Source organism: Protopterus annectens, chromosome 3.part0 (assembly GCF_019279795.1).
Source record: "Protopterus annectens isolate FY-2018-M chromosome 3.part0, PAN1.0, whole genome shotgun sequence".
NCBI lineage: Eukaryota > Metazoa > Chordata > Ceratodontiformes > Protopteridae > Protopterus > Protopterus annectens.
Window position 1 is genome coordinate 340833456 of NC_056731.1, and position 22185 is coordinate 340855640.

At 45.9% G+C, this 22185-nt stretch overlaps 1 protein-coding gene across 3 annotated transcripts in view; it reads left to right on the forward strand.

Annotated features, from left to right (window-relative positions):
- Positions 1–22185, forward strand: part of CDK13 (cyclin dependent kinase 13) — a 2153482-nt gene that overhangs the window by 1727515 nt on the left and 403782 nt on the right. For all 3 annotated transcript variants that reach the window (XM_044064803.1, XM_044064806.1, XM_044064804.1), the window contains 2 exons: positions 834–935; positions 1037–1114. In XM_044064803.1, coding sequence (XP_043920738.1) covers positions 834–935; positions 1037–1114 — 180 coding nt within the window. The remainder of the gene's footprint in view (positions 1–833; positions 936–1036; positions 1115–22185) is intronic.

Sequence of the window (22185 nt, forward strand, 5' to 3'; positions counted from 1 at the left end):
ATCTACCAAAATGTAATGACTGCAACAGTGAAACATGAAGGACATAGTACAGTTGTGTACACTTACCATAAATGTAGACGGTCGAGTGTATTCACTGTTGCAGTCCTGGTTACCCTCCCTCCAGCACCCTGTTTTTCTCTGACTATACCTCTACTTTCTTTTACTATGCTTAAAAAGCCTTTTTGGTGTATTTGCTTTTGTTTGGAGGTATAACTTTGTGTGTTTAATTTTATTTGCTCCTCATTTGGGGGGCACTTGACATCTGGGGCAAGAAAAACTGATGTAATGGCGTCGGCTGCATGTTTTATATACCCCTGACGTCATGGGAGAAGGGACAGCAACTGACGCAGGATCCAAGACTTTGTTAATCAGGCCGACTGAAGGCAACCTGCCAGCAGATTACCCAAATGTAAAGACTACAACAGTAAATACACTCGAACATCTACATTTATGGTAAGTGTACACAACTGTACTTTCTAAATGCTACTTATGGTTTTCTTCTGATATGAGGCAACATAAAGTGACATCATGAGGTCATGCAACAGCAAAAACTAGAAAAGGTTTGAGAGTGGTAGTCAGGGCCATAGTCTACAGAGGTGCTTCCCAGAACTAGAGAGGGAAGCAAGTTGAACCACTGCTTTTGTGCCTTTGTTTTTTAAAGCTTGGGAGACAGAATAGCTCCAGATTGCCATAAGCAGACTAATTCCACACTGATCTTTGGAACGTGCTCTTGTGGGTTTTAAATGTACTTTTATGGAGAGCAAATTGCTGCCTTTTTGGAAGAGTTTTCATTGTTACTTGCTTGACAAGTTTTCTTCTTCTCCTCTTCTTAGTCGTCCATATACAAACAAAGTCATTACATTGTGGTACCGTCCTCCTGAACTGTTGCTTGGGGAAGAAAGATATACAACTGCAGTAGACGTATGGAGCTGTGGGTAAGACATTTTGTTGTTCAATAACTTCTAGTAAGTACTTGTGAAAAATCATGTAAGGAAGGAGAGCTGGTGAATGCTAAATTTCTTTTCTCTTTTTTCAGCTGTATCCTTGGAGAGCTTTTCACAAAAAAACCCATCTTTCAAGCAAATCAAGAACATCTTCAGTTAGAACTGATCAGGTAAGTGCCACTCTTCACTTCAGGGTTTATTGGACTTGGGTTGTTCTCTAATGTCCTGGAACTCAGATTTACTTCATAAAGGAACAGCTTAAGGTCATTAGGGATAAATTGCCATAAGCAGACTTTGGCTATGGCAGAGAGAGCTCCAAGTCCTAACCACTAGACCACCACAATTTCGCTTATTGGTTTCATAAAGTATCAGTTTTTCTGTGTAGTAGCTTTTGTAATTTCAAGTTTGGTAACCTCATCTTGGAATTTTACAAGAGGTGCTTTGCAGTTTGCTGTGGGCTCAGGTATACAAAGAAATGATCTCTTTTTTTTATATGATTGACTTTGTCCATTTTAACAAATAGAGCTGAGCTGGGTGCCTCAGGCACCTAGTCAGCTTAGCACTTTTTAAGACTTTCCCTTCTTCCCAAAACTCGCATACTGCTGTGTTATTCTCTGCTTTCCCAGTGTTTGTTACTAAACAGCTCTCGTGTGAGGGATAGTCCCAGGCTTACTTTTAGTATTTATTTGCTGCTATATTTGGTAGTGTGTTTTTTCCTCCAACCCTATCGTTTAGTTCAAACCTTTCCATTGTTCCTGTTAGACCGAGTCTGTCTCTTCTGGTTTTCAGAACAGAGTTGCCTTTTTGTTCTTAAATGTTGTAATGGAGTCTGTCATTGATGTGTCTACTTTGGGCATAATTTTCTGCAGTTAATTATCTTGACAGCCCTTTCATTGATCAAAATAGATAAAATAGGACAAGTATGACAGGTGGCTCCAGCTTCAGAAGTACCTAAAGTACTGGCAAGAAATTCTGCCTCAAGACAGAATGACATCATTTTTTGTGTGTTGAGTGCGTGGGTGCAGTATGTTTGAATTCTGATTGTTGCATTTGTGAAATGTTTGAGCAAAGAAAACTGCGTTAATGTAAAAGTAAACTAATTTTTTTAAGAGACTAATTCCTGAAAACTTGAAATTCAAAGGAGAGAAGAACTTGGGCTGGAGGAAGGTTGTGGATGCTAGAAGTTGTCTTCCAGGACTTCATAAACTACTTATAAACTGCCATCACCACCCCCCTCTGCTATACCTCCAGTAATCCCTGCCTACTTGCTTTTGCCTCAGCTTCCAAAACACCAGAGTCTCAGCCACCTGCCTCTAAGAGACCAGACAGGTTCTACAAAGTCCCTGATGACTTCAAATTCCTTATTAAACCTCCCATGGCAGATCAGCTGTTATTGCTGTCTCAGCAGACAAGCAATCCAGACAGTTACCCTCCTCTTCCCTCCTGCCATCAGATAACGATAGCAAAGTGATGGACAGGTTAGGGAAGAAAATTTATACTTCTTCAACCCTGGCCTTTAGAGCCATTAATTACCAAGCTCATATGGTAAAATTCGCTTTGGATTTAGTTTCACTGGCCATGACTCTGGTGTCCTCCCTCCCAGATTCTCCTACCAAACCACAGGTTGCCTCTAAACTTTCTTCAGCTGCACAAGTCACCTGACACTACATTAAATGCAGCCATGATGGTGCTGAAGCATCAGTTAGGTCAGCTGCATCAGCATCAGTCCTTCGTGGGTACTCCTGACTCAGACTACAGCCATTGCCAGATGACTTCAGAAACAAGATAATGGATGATTCTCTTGACAAGTTCCTGTTTGGAAAACAGCATAATTGTTCAAAAGTCTGCAGGAAAGAGCTGCAGAACCTCAGGCACCTCTTTGTATCCCCAGTGCCTAAGTTTCACAGAAACTACACCAAGTTTTGCCAGGAAGGCCTCTGCTGCTCCTACCTTCAAACACAGAAAAGGTGTCAGGAAACCTTTCTTCCAGACCTAGCTCCTCCCAAACTAATCAAAGATGGCCCTTTCCAGACAGGCCTAACAATGCGTGACTGTCAAAAGCCCCCTTACCACCTTCCCATTTCTGGCCACCTCTCTCAATGTCTTCCCCTGTGGCAGAAAATCACCTCAGACAGCTGGGTTCTGTCAATTGTAGAAAAAGGATATTTTATGACTTGGTAGGAAAAACCTTCCCCAAAATGTGTACCCCTCCTTGTAAAAGAAACAAATCCATCTCATTCCTCAAGTGATTCAAGATCTGGTCCAACAGGGCACTATAGAAAAGGGTACCTCCAGGACAGGAAGGGCACGGCTTCTGTTCCAGGCTCATGTTGTTCGTGTTTCACTGTTGCAGTCATCACACTTGGGTTATCTGCCTGCAGGTAGCCCTCAATCGGCCCGAATACCAGCGACTTAGTATTTCTGCATTGGTTGCTGTCGCTCCAGGTCTGACGTCAGGTCGTCAGGGGTATAAAAACAGACAGCCGACACCATTACATCAGTCTTTCTTGCCAAGGAGCCCGTAACAGAAGTAGTTCACATGAGTGCCAGTCAGCCGCTACCTGAGATGTTCTTCATGTTTCACTGTTGCAGTCATGACATTTGGGTTATCTGCCTGCAGGTAGCCCTCAGTCGGCCCGAATACCAGAGTCTTAGGATTTCTGCATTGGATGCTGTTGGCTTTTCCATGACGTCAGATCGTCAGGGGTATAAAACAGGCAGCCGACGCCATTACCCCAGTCTTTCTTGCCGAAGAGGAGCCCGAAGCAGAAGCAGTTCAAGTGCCCGTCGGCAGCTACCTGAAATTTTTGATCTGAAGTAGTTTAACTTCATTTTATCTGCAACCTGTGGGTATTCCAATCCATATCGGATCTGAACCGGCAACTTATTTTCTAGCATATGCATCTACATATCAATCAAAAAGAGATGCTAGCTGTTCAAAATGCCCTGACCGCCTTCAAGGACCTACTTCAACCGGGACAACTGCTGATAAAGACAGACAACACCACAGTCATGTGGTATATAAACAAGCAAGGGGGCACACACTCATACCCCCTTTGCAGATTAGCCATGGCACTGTGGGACACTGCTTTGACCTGCCAAATACATCTTCAAGCTCAATTCCTGCCAGGAAAGCAAAATACTCTGGCAGACGATTTACACAGAAACCTTATGGATCCTCACGAGTGGAAACTAAATCCACAAGTCTTCAGCATGATAACAGAGAAATGGGGGAGCCCAGACATAGATCTGTTTGCCTCTCCTCAAAATTATCAATTGAAAAGATTCTGCACAAGGACTTATCACAGACAAGCATGGAAATTGGACGCCCTATCCTTCAGTTTACGCCTTTCCTCCCCTGCCTCTTCTTCCCAAGGTCCTCCTAAAAGTCAGACAAGAGAAACCAAAGATGATACTAATTGCCCCGGACTGGCCCCGCCAATACTGGTACCCAGTCCTAAGGAACTTGTCTCAATACCCAGCTTGGACCTCACCTCAAAGACCTCAACTACTGTCCCAGCAAAACAATCAGATCCTGCACAATCAACTCCAGACACTGAACCTGACAGCATGGCTGATCATGTAGTTATTCAAACAACACCTCTCAGTAAAGCTGTGATGGATGTCATTTTGGAAGCCAGAAGGCCTAGTACTAGAAAATCTTATGCTGATAAATGGAAGCGGTTCTGTGCTTGGAATCAAGCACAAAGAACTGATGCAGCAGAACCAAATATTCCTCAGATATTACAATACTTAACTGAGATGTTTGACAAAGGCCTATCTTTCTCATCAATTAAAATCCATGCCTCTGCCATTTCGGCTCATTACAATACAGAGCCACCAATCTTTTCTCATCCTTTACTAAAGCAGCATCTCAGAGGAACCAAAAATTTAAGGCCTCCTAGAAGATCACCATTACCTGCATGGGACCTCAATCATGTGTTGGAAAAGCTCCACTGCCTCCATTTGAACCAGCTGCTACCGCTGATTTAAAGTTTTTATCATGGAAAACAGCTCTGCTACTAGGAATTACTTCAGCGAGAAGAGTTTCAGAGCTACAGGCCCTCATGGTTGTAGATCATTTTTTCATATTTTAGCCAGACAGAGGGTGTCTCTGAGGACAAATCCTACATTTATGCCTACGGTGGTTTCCAGTGTGGCTCTTAACCAAACAATTCATCTGCCAACCTTTTATCCAAATCCGCAGAACAAGGGGGATAGAATTCTGCATTCCTTGGATGTACACAGACAGCTAAGATTCTACTTGAGCAGAACTAAAGCTCTAAGAAAAACTGAGCAATTACTAGTGACATGCTGCAGGATCAGAAGGAAAGGCTATTTCAAAGCAGACAATTTCAAAGTGGATAAGCTACTGCATCCGTTTCTGCTACTTACACCATGGTAGACCTGTGCCCAAGGGCATTAGGTCTCATTCCACCAGAGCTGCAGCTACTTCAGCAGCCTTTCTCAGTGGAGTACCAACCAAAGACATTCTAGAGGCTGCTACTTGGAGTTTTGTTCACACCTTTACAAAGCATTATCATTTGCCTCTCTACTCTAAGTCCAGGGCAGGCTTTGCCACTGCAGTTCTGCAGGGCCTTATAGCCGCACCTAATGCTGTTTAGCTCCAGCCTCCCAACCATAGCTTTGGGATTCTACCCAAATGTAATGATTGCAACAGTGAAACACGAAGAACATAGTACAGTTGTGTACACTTACCATAAATGTAGATGTTCGAGTGTATTCACTGTTGCAGTCCACGTTACCCTCCCGCCATCCCCCTGTCATCATTCTGGAGTTTATTTTTCCTCCTCTGTCTTCTACAACCTATGTGGTGTATTTGCTTGTAGATGAAGGTAAAGTTTATATTGATGCATATATATATATATATATATATAGATATGTATATATAGGTATATATGTGTATATATATATATATATATATATATATATATATATATATATATATATATATATGTGTGTGTGTATATATATATATATATATATATATATATATATATATATATATATATATATATATATATATGTTTATTTTTTTTTTTTTTTTTGTTTGCTACCTTTTTGGGGGCACCTGACATCTGGGGCAAGAAAAACTAAAGAAAATGGCGTCGGCTGCATGTTTTATACGTTTGACGAACTGGCGTCATGGAAGAAGAGACGGCATCCGACGCAGGACCCAAGACTTTGGAATTCAGGCCAACTGAGGGCAACCTGCCAGCAGATTACCCAAATGTAATGACTGCAACAGTGAATACACTCGAACAACTACATTTATGGTAAGTGTACACAACTGTACTTTCTCACCCTTACTGCCCACTTCCAGGATCTGAGCCAGGTAAAACAACCATCAGCAAGACAATTCCTACGGGTTCTGGGCCTTGTGGCAGCCACCATTCCTATGCTGTCTTTAGCCAGGAGGCGTATGAGAAAACTGCAGTGGTATCTGAAGAATGTGTGGTCCCAACACAACTACCCTCTAGAATTTCAGATCCCATTCTTATCCTCCATCAAAGCAGAGTTAAGATGGAGGATACAAGTTCAAGTGAACCCAGGCCCTTCCAATCCACCCCCCACACCAGCTCAGTACATGTACACAGATGCATCGGACCTCGGCTGGGGGGCTACCATGAAGGGTCTCAAGGTGCAGAACTGACACCCTACCCTCCGGAAAAAAAAACTATCAATGTGAGGGAGATGACAGCAGTCCTTTTGGCCCAGAAAGCCTTTCTCCCAATACTGCAACTATGTCCCCTTCAAATTCTCACAGACAATACCACAGTCATTTGGTACCTCGACAAGCATGGAGGGACCAAGTCCTCGCTCTTATGCAGGATAGCAGTACAGATTTGGGACCTAGCTTCCGGAAAATCTTTGCAGGCAACCTACCTCCCATCCCAAGGCAACCAACAGGCAGATGATCTCAGCAGATCATTCTCTCTACATCACAAGTGGCTGTTGAATAGGGAAGTTTTTCTAGACATTATCCACTAGTGGGGCACGCCTCACGTAGATTTGTTTGCCTCCCCCAGAACAGACAATTGAAAAAATTCTGCGCCTGAAGGGTGGAAGCCTTCAACATTTCATGGAAGAGGTGGTTTCTATATGCATTTCCCACTTCCCTCTCATTCCAAAAGTCATCCTGAAGATCAGGAAGGACAAACCAAAAATCTTGCTGGTGACTCCCTACTGGCCAAGGCAGCATTGGTTCCCCCTACTACTATCCATCGCCAAAGCCAATCACCACAAGTTACCCCACAAATGGACCTACTCACAGCAGAAGGGAACACTCATTCATCCTCACCTTCAGATGTTATGCCTAACACTATGGGTGATAAAACTTTTAATTCCCTTCAGACACCACAACTCTGAGGATGTGCTTTCAGTCCTGAGGGAGGCCAGGAAACCTACTACAAGATCTTGCATTTCAGAATGCAAAGATTCTCCAAATAGTGCCTCAGAAAGCATAGGGATCCCTTTCTAGCGGATGTTCCTCTAGTCCTGACTTGTGTGTGAACTTATCAAGACTAGCCTTTCATAGTCTTCAGTGAAAGTCCCGCTATCAGCAGTCTCTGCCTGCTTACCCCTAGACCCCCGTCTGCTATCCAGGCTAGATGTTAAATTGTTCCTGAAAGGGATCTTGCACATCAGACCACCAAAATAAACTGTCCCCCACCGCTTTGGGACTTGAACTTTATCCTAGAAAAACTCACACTGGCTCCATTCGAGCCAGCCAGCTCTGGAACACTTCAGATGTGCACATGGAAAACTGTTCTATTGGTGGCCCTTACCTCTGGTAGAAGGGTGTCAAAGTTACAAGCTCTCATGGTCTCTCCACCCTACACTATTTTCCACAAGGACAGTGTGACCCTGCGCATCAACCCTTCTTTCATACCCAAGGTGGTCAGTGAACTGTCTTTAAACCAGTCCAGTCACCTGCCCACCTTCTTCCCCTCTCCCACTTATGACATTGGGAGCATACTCCATTCCCTAGACATGCACAGGCAACTGAAGTTTTATTTAGACAAAACTAAGTCCATTAGAAAATCCAAACAACTTTTTGTATCCTTTCACCCCAGAGCCCTGAGCAGGCAGCCTCCTAACAAACTATTTCCTGCTGGATCAGAAATCCTCTGCTACTCCTACTTCAGGAGGTAAACGCTCACTCTGCCAGGGCCGTAGCATCCACCAAAGCTTTCTTCAAAGACCTGGACACAGCCTCCATTCTGGAGGCAGCCACCTGGTCCCTCTGTACATACCTCTACCAGGCACTACAATTGGACCACATCTGCAGATCCAGAGCAGTGTTTATTAGGGAAGTCCTACAGTGCTTTCTGGAATTGGCTACCTCTACCTCCACCCTTCCTTCTTCTGTGGCACTCTCCCACACTAAGAATACTGCAATCAGGCTTGAGCTTTTGTATAGGAGCCGACGTTCGGGTTGCCCGAGGTGGAGAATCCCACACTAAGAATACTGCAACATGGAAGAGAAGGACATCTGTGGTTATGGTAAGATTTGACACTATTATTTTCTAAGATGTCGGATTCTGACAAGGGAAACGATGGATGTTATGTGATCCTATCTCGCCTACATTCTGACTGATGGGTTCGAAGCCGATCCCTCGGCTCCGACTCGGCACGCTTATGCCAAAGAGCAAAGTCTCTTATTGGCTGAGCTTACTATATCCCAGGATGCACCACTACCAGTCCCCCAGATCTCGTTTGCCGCTAACTAGCAAAGACGTGGTCTCGAGCTGGCTGAGCTAAGTAGTGTTTTTCACTAACTTTTTCTGTCAGGAAATTTCTATTTCTATAACAAAAAGCTGTTTTAACGGCTATAATGTACTTTTTGTGTGTGATTGGGTATTTTTTGTGGAAAATTTGTGTGTGATTGTGTGTTTGTTCTGACTAGAGGCCCCCCTTGAACTGAAGGGCCTTTCCCTGTCAGTAAATTTAATTTCAAATCCTTAGGGGTTCTAGGATCCCATTTAGTTATTTTCTGTAGTTGTCGGACTGTCAACCTTAATCGGCAACCGTGAACTAATCATTGTAGTGACAGTCAATTTATAAAAAACAAAAAAAAAAAGACAAAACAGTGTGTTTTTCTGTGTTACTGAATTTGTTGCTATAATGTCTCAGGCTCCTAGGCCTTCGGGCTTTAAGAAGTGCACTAAGTGCAACTTTAAATTGTCAATCACAGATGACCACTCTCTCTGTGTTTATTGTTTGGGCGCTAAACATTTGCAGGAGTCCTGCAGCGTGTGTCACGCGTTTTCCTCGAGGGTCCTCCAAGAGAGGAAAAATAAACTTATTTTGAAAGGCCTTATAAAACCCTCTTTTGAAGAAGCATTAGCGTCCTCTCCTTCTCCTGCTAAAAAGAAAAGGGTGTCGGCTCCGACCAGTACGTCGGACCCGACCGCCAAAAGACATAGGCAGGCTTCTCCTTCGGCTCCACGGACTTCGGAGCAGAGGGCGGAACGGTCTGCCTCGATGCCTCCAGTCTCGACTCCTCTGGGTTCGGAGCCGACTGCTGGGGCATCGAGAGGCGGGTCACCTTCATCGGCTCCACTGATCTCGGAGCCGATGAAGGTTGTCCGCTCAGACACTTCCTCCTCGGCGAAGTCCTCTTCGCACCGATGGAAATGGGCTTGTGCTCTCCTTCGGCGCCGATAGTTATCGAGTCGCCTCGGAGCCGGTCCCCTAGTCCCTTGGAGCCGTTGGAGAGACCTACTCGAACCCGTTCGGTCTCCTCCAGGTCATCGAGGATGTCAGATTCGGACATAGACAGGGTGCTCCAAAGACTGTTCCAGTCCCCAGTCTTTCAAAATTTGTTTCGCTCCAACCCAATTGGCTTCGGAGCCGATAGCCCATTCCATTGCCATTCCTCCTCCGACCGCCCGGCTCCGTCGGAGCAGGTGCTCATGGAGCCAGTGGAGATCCTAGGCTCGGCTCCGACCCTTACTCCAACCCGGCCTTCGGGTCCGAGTTTAGCACACGGACTTCTTCGGCCGGACCCGGGGGTGACATTTCGGGACCTATGCTGTCGGTTCCGAGCCTCCCTCTCGGTGCTTCGGCCACGGGACTTCCGTCTGCTATCATGGCTCGGGACCGGACACTCCCAGGATTCTGGGGTCCGGCTTTCAGAGCTATGAGGAGTGCCTTGGCCAAGTCTTCTTGCCATCTCTCGGCTTTACCGGCACCTTCCCTGGGCATGGAGACTGGGTCTTTGGCAGTTCCCCTGTCTCTAGGCAGCGGAGCCCGGGCCTGAGGTTACCCCACTGGGGTTCCCCTCCTCCTGAGGGTTCTTCGAGTTGTCTTCGGAAGAGCCCCAAGGAAGAGATCGTGCAAGAGGAAGCACGTGGACTCCCCGACGAGTCTCTTACATCGGACACTGATCTTGATGATGCGGAGGGGTCCCCAAAGTCGCCCTCGGATGATGTCTCATTTGTAGACATTCTAGAAATCCTTAAGCAACGAGGCGGCTGGAATTCCAAACCCTCCGCTGATGAGTCAGTGTTTCTCAAGGCCTTGGGCTCAGCCCTCCGCCTCCTGGGTGTCTCCGCCCTTGACGAGCTCCTGGATTTGGTTTGTCGGAGGCGTGGGAACACCCAGATACTGTGGAACCAGTGCCTTCTCGCCTAACAAATTTTTGTCTGCCCCACCAGAGAAGGAGTTCTTGACGAAGGCGTGGCTGTAGATGCCATGGTGGTGGCATCTGCTACCCAGCAGGACGTGGCAGAGGCTTCAACGTCCGTCCATCCTTTTAATAAGGAGTCTAGGAGCATGGACTGCAGAAGCGCACCCTGACTTCAGCGGCCTTTACTCTGAGGTCCCTGAATTATTTGGCACATTTCACCAGACTACAGAGGGATCTGGTCAAGGAGCTCTCAGACTCCTCTCAGGTAACCTACCTGAGCAGCTAGCCCAGTCGGTTAGCTCTCAGTTGGCTATCCTTACCTCGATTTCTAACTCGTCCATGAGGCTCATTTCATATGCAGCGAAGGGGCGGGCAGAGCGGCAGGCACAGGCGTGGCTCACGGAGACAAGCCTGGCTCCGTTTAATGTCATTTCACGGAGGCCTTCAAGTCTTCCTTTGCCGACGCTCCTTTGATGGGTCCTCTTTGTTTGGACCCAAGGTAAAGACACTCTTACCGCTGTGAGCAGGAGGGAAAGACTTTATCTGCCGTAGGAGCACGTTATTCCACTCCCTTTCGGCCTTATCCCAAGGCTAAAGAGGAGGGAAGATGTGGTTCCAAATCACAGAAATTCTTTCCCCAACAGCAGGAAGATTCCCTTCCAGAGGCAGAGGACGGGGAAATTATTCTGGGAGACGCCGTCCCAGAGGCGGCAGAGGCCCCCGCAACAATGGAGACCGCAAGTCCTTTCGTGGCTCTTCAGCCTCCCACACTCCATGAGGGATTGCCCGGCTGTGCTGCTCCGGAGCCAGTCGGGTGCCGTTGCCAAGCACCTAAAAGCCTGGGAGTCTATTACTCAGGACAGATGGGTGCTTTGGATTATTGCCGGAGGTTACACCATTCCCTTCACACACTCACCCCCACCGTCCAAAAAAATCCCGGACCCACCACCCAGTCAAAGGGAAATTGCAGCCGTAGAAGCTTCAAAGCTGCTGGAAAAAGGAGTCATCCAACCGGTCCCCAAAGACCAGATCGGATCCGGAAACTACTCAAGGTTCTTTTTAGTGCCAAAAAAGATAGGGGACCTGAGACCCATATTGGATCTCAGCAAACTAAACCAGTCCGTCATGAATTCCAAATTCCGAATGGTCACCTTACAATCCATTCTCCCATTGTTGGAGAAAGATGTTTGGATGTGCTCCATAGATCTCAAGGATGCCTATTATCACATACCGATACATCAGGCGTCCAGGAGGTATCTGCGCTTCAGCCTGGGAGACAGTCATTTCCAATTTTGTGCTCTGCCCTTTGGTCTCACCACAGCCCCCAGGGTGTTCACCAAGTGTTTGGCAGTAGTGACTGCTCACCTGAGGAGTCTCGGATTCCAAGTGTTTCCCTATCTGGACGACTGGCTCCTGACTGCCACCACCAGGCATCTACTACTAGAGAACCTACAAGCCACCATCTCCCTGGGTGCTTCGCTGGGAATTACATTCAACTGGTCAAAGTCTGTCTTGCTGCCTTCTCAGCGCATAAGATACATAGGAGCAGAGATAGACTCAAAATTGATGCGAATCTTCCTTCCTACCGAAAGGATACAAACATTACAAGGTCAAGTCCGAGCCCTGCTTCTAAGATCCAAAGCCCCAGCCAGGTTGGTCCTGCAACTTTTAGGTTCAATGTCTGCCACGGTTCTCCTAGTTCCTCTGGTAAGACTGCACATGAGAATTCTTCAGTGGCTGTTATCGACACAATGGTCTTTTCAGGATCTCCCCCTCAATCATCACATACTGATTACAGAAACGTGCAAACGGGACCTCCGCTGATGGCTTCGGCCATCCAATCTGAATCAGGGAAGACCTTTTGTTATGCCCCCTCCAGTAGCCACCTTGACGACGGATGCCTCCCAGACGGGGTGGGGGGGGCATTGTCTGGGCAGGTCAGTTCAGGGTTCTTGGCTTCCAAACAAAACCTTTCTCCATATCAATGTGTTGGAAATGAGGGCTGTACTTCTGTCCCTACAAGCTCTCCACAACTTTCTCCCTCAAGGCATTATCGCTATCCACACAGACAACATGTCGGTGGTTTGGTATCTAAACAAACAAGGAGGGACCAGATCCTACCCCCTTTGCAGAGAGGCCATGAGGGTGTGGGAATGGGCAGTGGCTACCAACCACTTCCTGGTAGCGACCCACATTCCAGGAAAATCCAATGTATTGGCAGACAGACTGAGCAGGACTATTCTTTCTCCTCACGAGTGGTCCCTGAACGAAGATGTAGCAGCTCAGATTTTCAAAAGATGGGGGATTCCGTGCTGCGACCTGTTTGCAACACCACAAAACACGAAGTGCAAAAGGTTCTTTTCCTTGACCCCGCGTCAAGGGGAAGCAGCTACGGATGCTCTTGGCCAACAGGACTGCTTTACGCTTTCCCTCTGGCTCCACTCCTTCCCAAAGTCATCCAGAAAGCTTCCCAATTGGGGTCCACAATGATTCTAATTGCTCCGTACTGGCCTCGTCAGGTATGGTTCCCCTACCTACAGAAATATGCTCTGGACGGTCCCTGGTTTTTGGATCTAACTCCGGACCTTCTGATTCATCAGTCGGGACAACAGCACCAGTCCCTTCACACTTTGAAATTAGCAGCTTGGCTCCTCCACTTCCGACCTTAGTCAGAAATCACACCTTGGACCCTGAAGTTATTCACATTTTATCTTCAGCCCACAAACCCACCACTAAGAAATTGTATCACAGTAAGTGGAAGAGGTTTGCTATCTGGGCTCAACTCAGAGGCTTAGACCCTATTACTGCCCGATACCAGAGGTCTTGAAATTTTAACATCCTTGTTTAATCAAGGATCTTCAGTCTCTACTATTAAGGTCCAACTAGCAGCTATCTCCAAATTTCACGAATCCATAGACCCACCTTTGATGAGTAGCAGATTATGTAAAACTTTCTTGAAAGGTGCTGTGCTTTTAAGACCCCAGTTTTTCATCCTGCCTCCGTGGGATCTTGATTTGGTACTTAGTGCCTTAACATCTCCTCCCTTTGAACCGGCTGCTACATGTGAGTTGAAATATCTGTCTTGGAAAACTGCCTTCTTAATTGCAATTACCTCTGCAAGAAGAGTTTCAGAACTTCAAGCCCTATCTATCAAACCACCGTACTTGATTTTTCACAAGGATAGAGTATCACTTAGGCCTAACCCATCCTTTGTTCCAAAAGTTTGTTCTAATCTCTGTCTCCAACAATCTCTAGAACTACCAGATGTTCTTCATTCCACATTGCTGCAGTCCTAACCATTGGGGTAGTCCGCTGTCCAGTCGGCCCGAATACCAAAGTATATGGCTGACGTCGGTCAAGGCGCATTAGACTGATGTCAGGATGACCGACGCTATCTTCAGTCTTTTTTGCCGCATGGTCCGATGCAGAAGCAGTTTTGCGAGTGCAGGTTGGCGTTCTGAAATTTTCTGAAGTCGGAGTTTCAGACCGAATCTAAGTTGGCTTGCCTCAGTATTTAACCGATGTCAGAAAAAGTGAATAACTGTATTTCTTGTGGGAAACAGATACCTCATAGGGATTACCATACTTTGTGTATACCTTGTTTAGGGCCTGAGCACGACGTTGTTGGATGCCGCTCTTGTGCTAGATTTAACAAACGCACCATTAAGAGAAGGTTAGACTGTGCCAGGTTAGTGTTTGGGAAGCTTATAAAATGCCGCCGGATGCTCCGAAAGCGCAAGGACAAAACAGCAAAGCCTGGTTGATGAACCGCAGTCCCGGACGCCGTTCTTTAGAGGGCTCAGTAGAGCCAGAGGTTTTGCCAGGAGTTTCTTTGGAGTCTCAGACAGAGACTTTACTGTTACAGGATGTGCCCTCTCAGGAGGTAGGCCAGGCTGAGGGGGCTTCTCAGGTAACTGTTCTTCCCTCTTCCCAAGGTAGTTAGAGCCTCTCCTTCTGTTTCCAAAACTTCTTTGAGAGGTAGGCCAAGTTTAGCTTCAGTGGGGCTTCTCAGCACTTCAGGTTCTGTGCCTAAGAAACATATGCTTAAGATGGCAGAAGATTTGATTACTATGATTAGAGGTTCTATGCCCCCTCCTGATAAGAGGCCTAGGGTGGAATCTGAGTTTGAAAGTTTTGAACAGTGTTCAGAGGCTTCTGGGTCTTCTGCGGAAGACTTGCAGGAGTTTCCTCCTTATTCTAATTCTGATGTGGATGATTCCAGCTTCTCCTCCTGAGGATTTCTCATTTTCAGAGACTCTGCATTCCATGAGGGAGCACTTTAAATGGGAGGGCCAAGATTATTCTGATTCCAGGAAAAGGCTTAGGGAATTCTTGTTTTTACCCCAGCATAGGCCCTTAGCTATACCTCCTGTGTTGAATGTGGTGGAAGATGTTTTGCAGAGGCTTCCTGAACCCTGATCCTTTGCCTCCTGCCCCTGTTAAACCTGATAGGTACTATAGGGTGCCTGAGCTCATAAGTATCTTTTAAGAGTCCTAGGGTGGACCCGGAAACTGTTTCTCAGGGGCCTAAAGGTGTTAAGGCCTCTGTTGTTAAAAATCCTGTTCCCTCTGATAAAGAGGCAAGGGCTTTGGATAGATGGGGAAAGAAAGTGTATACTTCTTCCACTTTAGCCATGAGGGCTTGAATTGTCAGTTTCACATGCTAAAATATCAAAATTATCTCCTTTCACAATTGAAATCTAAGGTGGATGCTTTAAGGTATTGAGTGTAAAGAGTTGCTGGATTTAGTTCATGTGTCTGAACAAGTGGGTAAGCATTCTTTGCAATGTGGTTTTGATGCTGTGCAGGCCTCCTCGAGGTGGCTGCCACTAGTTCTGTTCTTAGGCATGCCTGGTTGAGGGATCAGAATTTAGCCGAGCATGTTAAGACAAGGATTTTGGATGCTCCTTTACAGTCTGATGTGTTGTTTGGTTCCTGTGGAAGCAGTTTTAAAGAAAATGGAGGACAAAGCTAAGTCTATGCAAACTGTTAAAGATTTTTGCAGGTGCAGCCACCAAGTTTAGTAGAAATTGGCCTACTAAGGGATGGACATATCCTGCTTATGATTCCCAGTCTAGGGGTAGGTCTAGGGCAGAGCTCAAGGTTCTTATAGGCCTAGAACAGGAGTTCACCTGCTCAGACTTCTGGTGAGGGCAGGGTCAGTCCTTTCGTAAACAGACCCAATGACCTGCCTTTTCAGCTGCCAGTAGATTCTCGTCTGGCAGCTCCTTTGGGAGGAAGACTGTCTCTTTTCAAAGACAATTGGGATTTAATTACTCAAGACAGATGGGTGTTGGATATCATTCACCACGGTTACAGGTTTTATTTCCATACATTGCCCCCTTTCAAAGGCATGCCAGACGTTCCTCCTCCGCAAAGGAAAGAGGCTCACAAGCAAATTTCTCTGTTACTCCAAATAGGGGCCATTCAGCCAGTCCCTGTACCAGAAAGGGGCCTAGGATTTTATTCTCGCCTGTTCCTAGTACCAAAGAAGGGGAACACGTGGAGGCCAATTTTGGATTTATCTATCCTCAACACTTATCTGGACATTCCCAAGTTCAAGATGTTGACGTTACAACAGCTTTTACCTCTGCTGGGCAAAGATCACTGGATGGTAACTTTAGATCTCAAGGAAGCTTACCTTCATGTGCCTATAAGACTAAGTTGCAGGAAGTATCTGCGTTTGAGCTGGAAATTCTCATTATCAGTTCTCTGCATTGCCCTTTGGCTTATCTACTCCAGAGGATTCACAAAGGTTCTGGCTCCAGTGATAGCTTACTTCAGGCTAAAAGGAATTCAAATTTATCCTTACTTGGACGACTGCCTGATTCTGGCTCAAGAAAAGGAAGTCCTTCTACAGCATCTGGAATATGTTATAGCAGTGCTAAGATGCCTAGGGTATTCTGTGAACGAAATAAAGTCCAGTCTAGTACCCTCTCAGGACATGTGCTTTCTGGGTGTGAGACTGAATACAGCAGCCCAGATTGCCTTTTTAACCCCGGACAAACAAAAGAATCTTTCCAATTACTTCCATCAACTATCTCTTCAGTCCGGGCTGACTGCAAGGACAGTCCTTCAAGCCTTAGGGTTCATGGCATCTTGTATTCTGGTGCTTCCCAATGCCAAACTGCATATGAGGAAGCTGCAATGGTATCTCAAAAATGTATGGACACAGCACTGCCAGGATTTGGACACTGTCATTCAAATAATACCTTGCATTCAAAAAGAATTTTTGTGGTGGGCTCAGGAATGTCACCTAAACAAGGGACTCTCTGTGGCCCGGCCAGCGGCGAGTTAGATTTTAACCACAGATACCTCGGACCCTGCTTGGGAGCTCATCTAAATGGAAAGTGGATACAAGACAAGTGGCCTGCCAGACTACAGCATCTACATATCAACATGAAGGAGATGTTAGCAGTCCAGTTTGCATTAATGGCTTTCAAGGAGTTACTTCTTCCAGGGCAGGTGTTGATTCTAACAGACAACACAACTGTCATGTGGTACATCAACAAACAAGGGACACATTCTTACCCATTGTGCAGACAAGCAATGATTTTATGGGAGCCAGTCTGCAACTAACTCTTCAGGCAAGGTTTCTGCCGAGCACAGAACTCCTTAGCAGATGTATTAAGCAGACAAATCATGGATCCCCACGAGGAAACTGGATCTTCATGTATTTCAAACATTGACAGTGTCATGGGGAACTCCAGACATAGATGTTTCCACTAAACCACCAGCTGCCAAAGTTTTGCACGAAAGGATTTCATCACACAGCTTGGAAAGTGGATGCTCTTTCTTTCAGTTGGAAAAATCTTCATGTGTATGCCTTTCCACCTCTGCCTCTTCTTCCAAAGGTGCTTCTAAAGGTCAGACAAGACAAGCCAAGGATGATTTTAATAGCTCCAGATTGGCCTCGGCAGCACTGGTACCCATTACTGAGGAGTCTGGTAAGGAAGCTTCCATGGCCTTTACCCTTGATTCCACACCTGTTGTCTCAGAGGGACGGTCATCTGCTCAATGTCAAGCTTCACTCTCTACATCTAACAGCCTGGCATATTCTGTTTTGAAAGACAGCAGGTCTCAGCTTCCTCAACAAGTTTTAAATGTGATTATGGAAGCCAGAAGACCTAGTACAAGGAAAGTGTACGCAGAAAAATGGAAGAGATTTTTGTTTTGGAGTGCAGCAAACAATTTGGAGATTACTGAGCCAAATTTGAGTGTGGCTCTTCAATATCTTACTGAGTTACTGGACAAAGGTTTGTCTTTCTCTTCCATTAAGATTCATGCTGCAGCAATTTCAGCTCACTCTGATTGTGACCCACCACTGTTTTCGCATCCTTTGTTCAAGCAATTTCTTAGGGGCAAAGAATATAAGACCCCAGAGCTCCTACTCCTGCTTGGGATCTCAATTTTGTGTTGGAGAAACTTACTCTACAACCTTTTGAGCCTCGCTACTGCTGAATTGAAATACTTGTCATGGAAGACTGCTTTTTGTTGGCTATTACTTCTGCAAGAAGGGTTTCTGAGTTGCAGGCCCTTATGGCAGTAGAGCCCTTTTGATTTTCCATAAGGATAGGGTATCACTAATCCTTCCTTTATGCCTAAGGTGGTTTCTAGTGTGGCTTTAAACCAAACTATTCATTTGCCTACTTTCTATGCAGATCCCCAAAATAAGGGGAAAAGATTTTGCACACTTTAGATGTACATAGGCAGTTGCGTTATTATTTAAGCAGGACTAAGGATTTCAGGCAGTCTCAGCAGTTGTTTGTTTCTTTTGCTTTGAGTTCTCAAGGCAAGCCTGTCTAAGCAAACTATTTCTAAGTGGATTGGGTTTTGCATTTCATTTTGTTATTCCCATCATGGCAAGGAGATTCCAGCTGGGATTAGGCCTCATTCCACTAGGGCTACTGCCACCAGCATTTCTAAGGGGTGGCAAATATTTTGGAGGCAGCTACTTGGAGTTCAGTGCATACTTTCTCTAAGCATTACCACCTTCCTCTCTACTCTAAATCTAGGGCTGGTTTTGCCACAGCTATTTTGCAAGGCATGTTGACAGCTCCTGCTACCTTATGATTTGCCAGCCTCCCTTACCTCTGCTTTGGGATTCTACCCAATGGTTAGGACTGCAGCAATGTGGAATGAAGAACATAGTACAGTTTTGTACCTACCATAAATGTAGATGTTCGAGGATCCACATTGCTGCAGTCATTCCCTCCTTCCCTCTTTGTTTAGGGGTGGTGGTGTGAGTTACTATATTTGATTGTATATATTGTATATATGTTTGGTGCAGGGCTTTTTGGTGTTTTTGGTTTGGGCCTTGTCTTTTTAGGGTCTTCTGACATCTGGGGCAAGAAAAGACTGAAGATATGGGTCATGCGTACCCTGACGCCCTGACATCAGTCTAATGCGCCTTGACCGACGTCAGCCATATACTTTGGTATTCGGGCCGACTGGACAGCGGACTACCCCAATGGTTAGGACTGCAGCAATGTGGATCCTCGAACATCTACATTTATGGTAGGTACAAAACTGTACTTTTTCTTTCCAAAATTTTCAAACAAAGCGGAATACACCTTGCATAAGTTGGATGTTCACAGGCAATTGCGCTTCTATCTAGACAGGACTCAACAGATTCGAAAGACAGACCAATTGTTTGTGTCCTTTTCAGATAATAAACTGGGTAAAACCATCACTAAAGCGACTATTGCCAAATGGATTAGAGATTGCATAACTCAGGCTTATTCCTCTTCAAATAAGCAACTTACAACATCTGTCAAAGCTCACTCTACTAGAGCTATGGCTACCTTTATTGCATTTCATTCCAAGCTCGCTATTTCTGAGATTTGTGCTGCGGCTACTTGGTCCAACCCGCATACTTTCATTTCCCACTATAAATTGGATGTGGCATCTAAAGGCGAGCATCATTTGGTTCCACGGTACTCAGGAGTGTTTTCCAGTGAGCCACCCAGGATTCAGGTGCTAGGGACGCTGTCCCATCAGTCAGAATGTAGGCGAGATAGGATCACATAACATCTTTTAGTTATGTACTCACCATAACTTCAGATGTTTGGGATCCATCTCGCCACATTCCTAATACCCACCCTCCTTCCCCCTGCCTTGGAGATCAGAAGAGATTGAACGGTTTTGAGTTCTACTGTTTTTATCTTGTTTCATCTGACGATGTTATATAAGCAGTGCGTGCATGTATGCGGACAAACTAGATCTGGGGGACTGGTAGTGGTGCATCCTGGGATATAGTAAGCTCAGCCAATAAGAGACTTCGCTCTTTGGCATAAGCGTGCCGAGTCGGAGCCGAGGGATCGGCTCCGAACCCATCAGTCAGAATGTAGGCGAGATGGATCCCAAACATCTGAAGTTATGGTGAGTACATAACTAAAAGTTTGCCTGCCACCAGAAAACATTGTGACCCTCACATCTTTCTTCCAGGGAATCCTTCCTATCAAAACCATCTCAGCCAGGGAATTCCTCAGAATGTTAGGATTAATGGCCTCAACTATCCCCATGGTCCCCCTAGCCAGGCTAGACATGAGGAAGTTCATGTGGTATCTGAGAAATATCTGGAAACAACACCTACATCCTCTAGAGTTCATAATCCCCGTTCTTCATTGCCTGTCCAAGGAACTGAAGTGGTGGATCTCACAGATTCAGTCAAATCCAGGCCTGCCTCTACAGCCCACACTCCCAAACCAAGACCTCCTCACAGATGCTTCAGACGCAAGCTGGGGGAGCAATTCTAAGACATTTGAGAGTGAGGAATGCATGGCCCCCACTCAAGAAAAAGATCACATCAATGTCAAGGAAATGAGAGCCTTGATACTAGTTTTGGGTATTTTCAAGTGTCATCTTCTCCCAGGCTCCCTGAGGTGGTACATCAGTATAAGGGGGGGGGGGGGCAAGGTCCTACCTCCTGTGTAGACTAGCACCGTAGGATTGGGAAATAGCACTGGGGAAACAAATCCTTCTCCAAGCAGTATATATCCCTTCCGCAGACAATTTGATGGCAGATTCCTTAAGCAGAACCATGACCCTCTCTGAAGAATGGATGCTGAACAGGGAGGTGTTTCTGTACTGGGTCCATCGATGGGGTATTCCGAATGTGGATTTCTTTGCCTCCCCCATGAACAGACTGCTTCTGACTTTCTGCTCCAGGGCACCTTCACCCAGTGGCTTGGAAGGTCGACGCTCTATCAATCTCTTGGTATAGGATGTATGCATATGCATTCCGCCCTTCTGAAAATTCAGAAGGAGCAGCCTCAAGTCTTGCTGGTGACTCCCTACTGGCCAAGGCAGCATTGGTTCCCCCTACTATTTCACCTAGCCAAGGAGAATCACCACAAGTTACCCTAGAGAATGGACCTGCTCACACAGGTCAAGGGAACACTCTTACACCATCAACTGCCCACATTGAACCTCACATTGTGGGTGATAGGGCGTTGAATTCCTTCAAACACCTATATACAGAGGACGTGATCCAGGTTCTGCAGAAGGCGAGAAAATCTTACTTCTCAAAGTGGAAGAGGTTTTCCTCATGGTGTCAGAAAAAACAGCCTACAACCACTGACAGCAGAGCCTCCAATGGTCTTGTCCTACTTGTGTGACATTATGAAATCCAGGCTGTCATACTCCTCCATTAAAATCCACCTATCTGCTATCTCAGCTTGCCTGCCCCTGGTATCACCTTTAGCATCTAGATTAGAGGTCAAACTCTTCCTAAGAGTTGCACTACACCTCAGGCCACCAAGGAAGCCCATTCCGCCTCCTTGGGACCTTTAATTTTGTCCTAGAAAAATTGACTCGACCGCCATTTAAACCAACCAAAGACTGCTCCCTCCAACACTGCACTTGGAAGACCATACTCTTGGTGGCCATAACCCCTGCCAGAAGGGTCTCCCAACTCCAGGCCCTTGTGACACAGCCCCTCTTCACTAACTTCCACAAGGACAAGGTATGTTTGCGTACTAACCCCATGTTCATGCACAAAGTGGTAAATGACTTGTCCTTAAATCAGGCTATCAACCTGCCAACTGTTTTCCCCTCTTTGCAGAACTGAGCAGAGAGAATACTTCACTCCCAAGACATACACAGACAGCTCAGATTTCATTTGGCCAAAACCAAATCCTTATGAAAATTTGACAGGCTCTTCATCTCCTGTTATCCTAGAGGCGTGGGTCAACCTCTTTCTAAGCAAACGTTATCCTCTTGGATATCAAAAAACATTTCCTTTTGCTACACCAACCATGGTAATTCACTCCCAGACCCAGTTAGGGCACACTATACCAGGGCAGTGTCTTCCTCATGGGCTTTCCTTAAAGGATTGGACACAGCTGCTTTCCTAGAGGCAGCTACTTGGTCCTCAGTTCACACATTCATCAGACACTACAAACTGGATATGGTCTCTAAAGCCAGGGCAAGATATGCCAGAGTCATCCTCCATGGGTTTGTGGAAAGTGCTTCTTGTCCACCACCCTTCATTAGGCCAGGAGGTTTTGCACTCTCCCTGATGTCAAGAATACAGCAGCATGTGAGTAGAAGGATATAGGTTTGTCTAAGAACTTACCATAACCT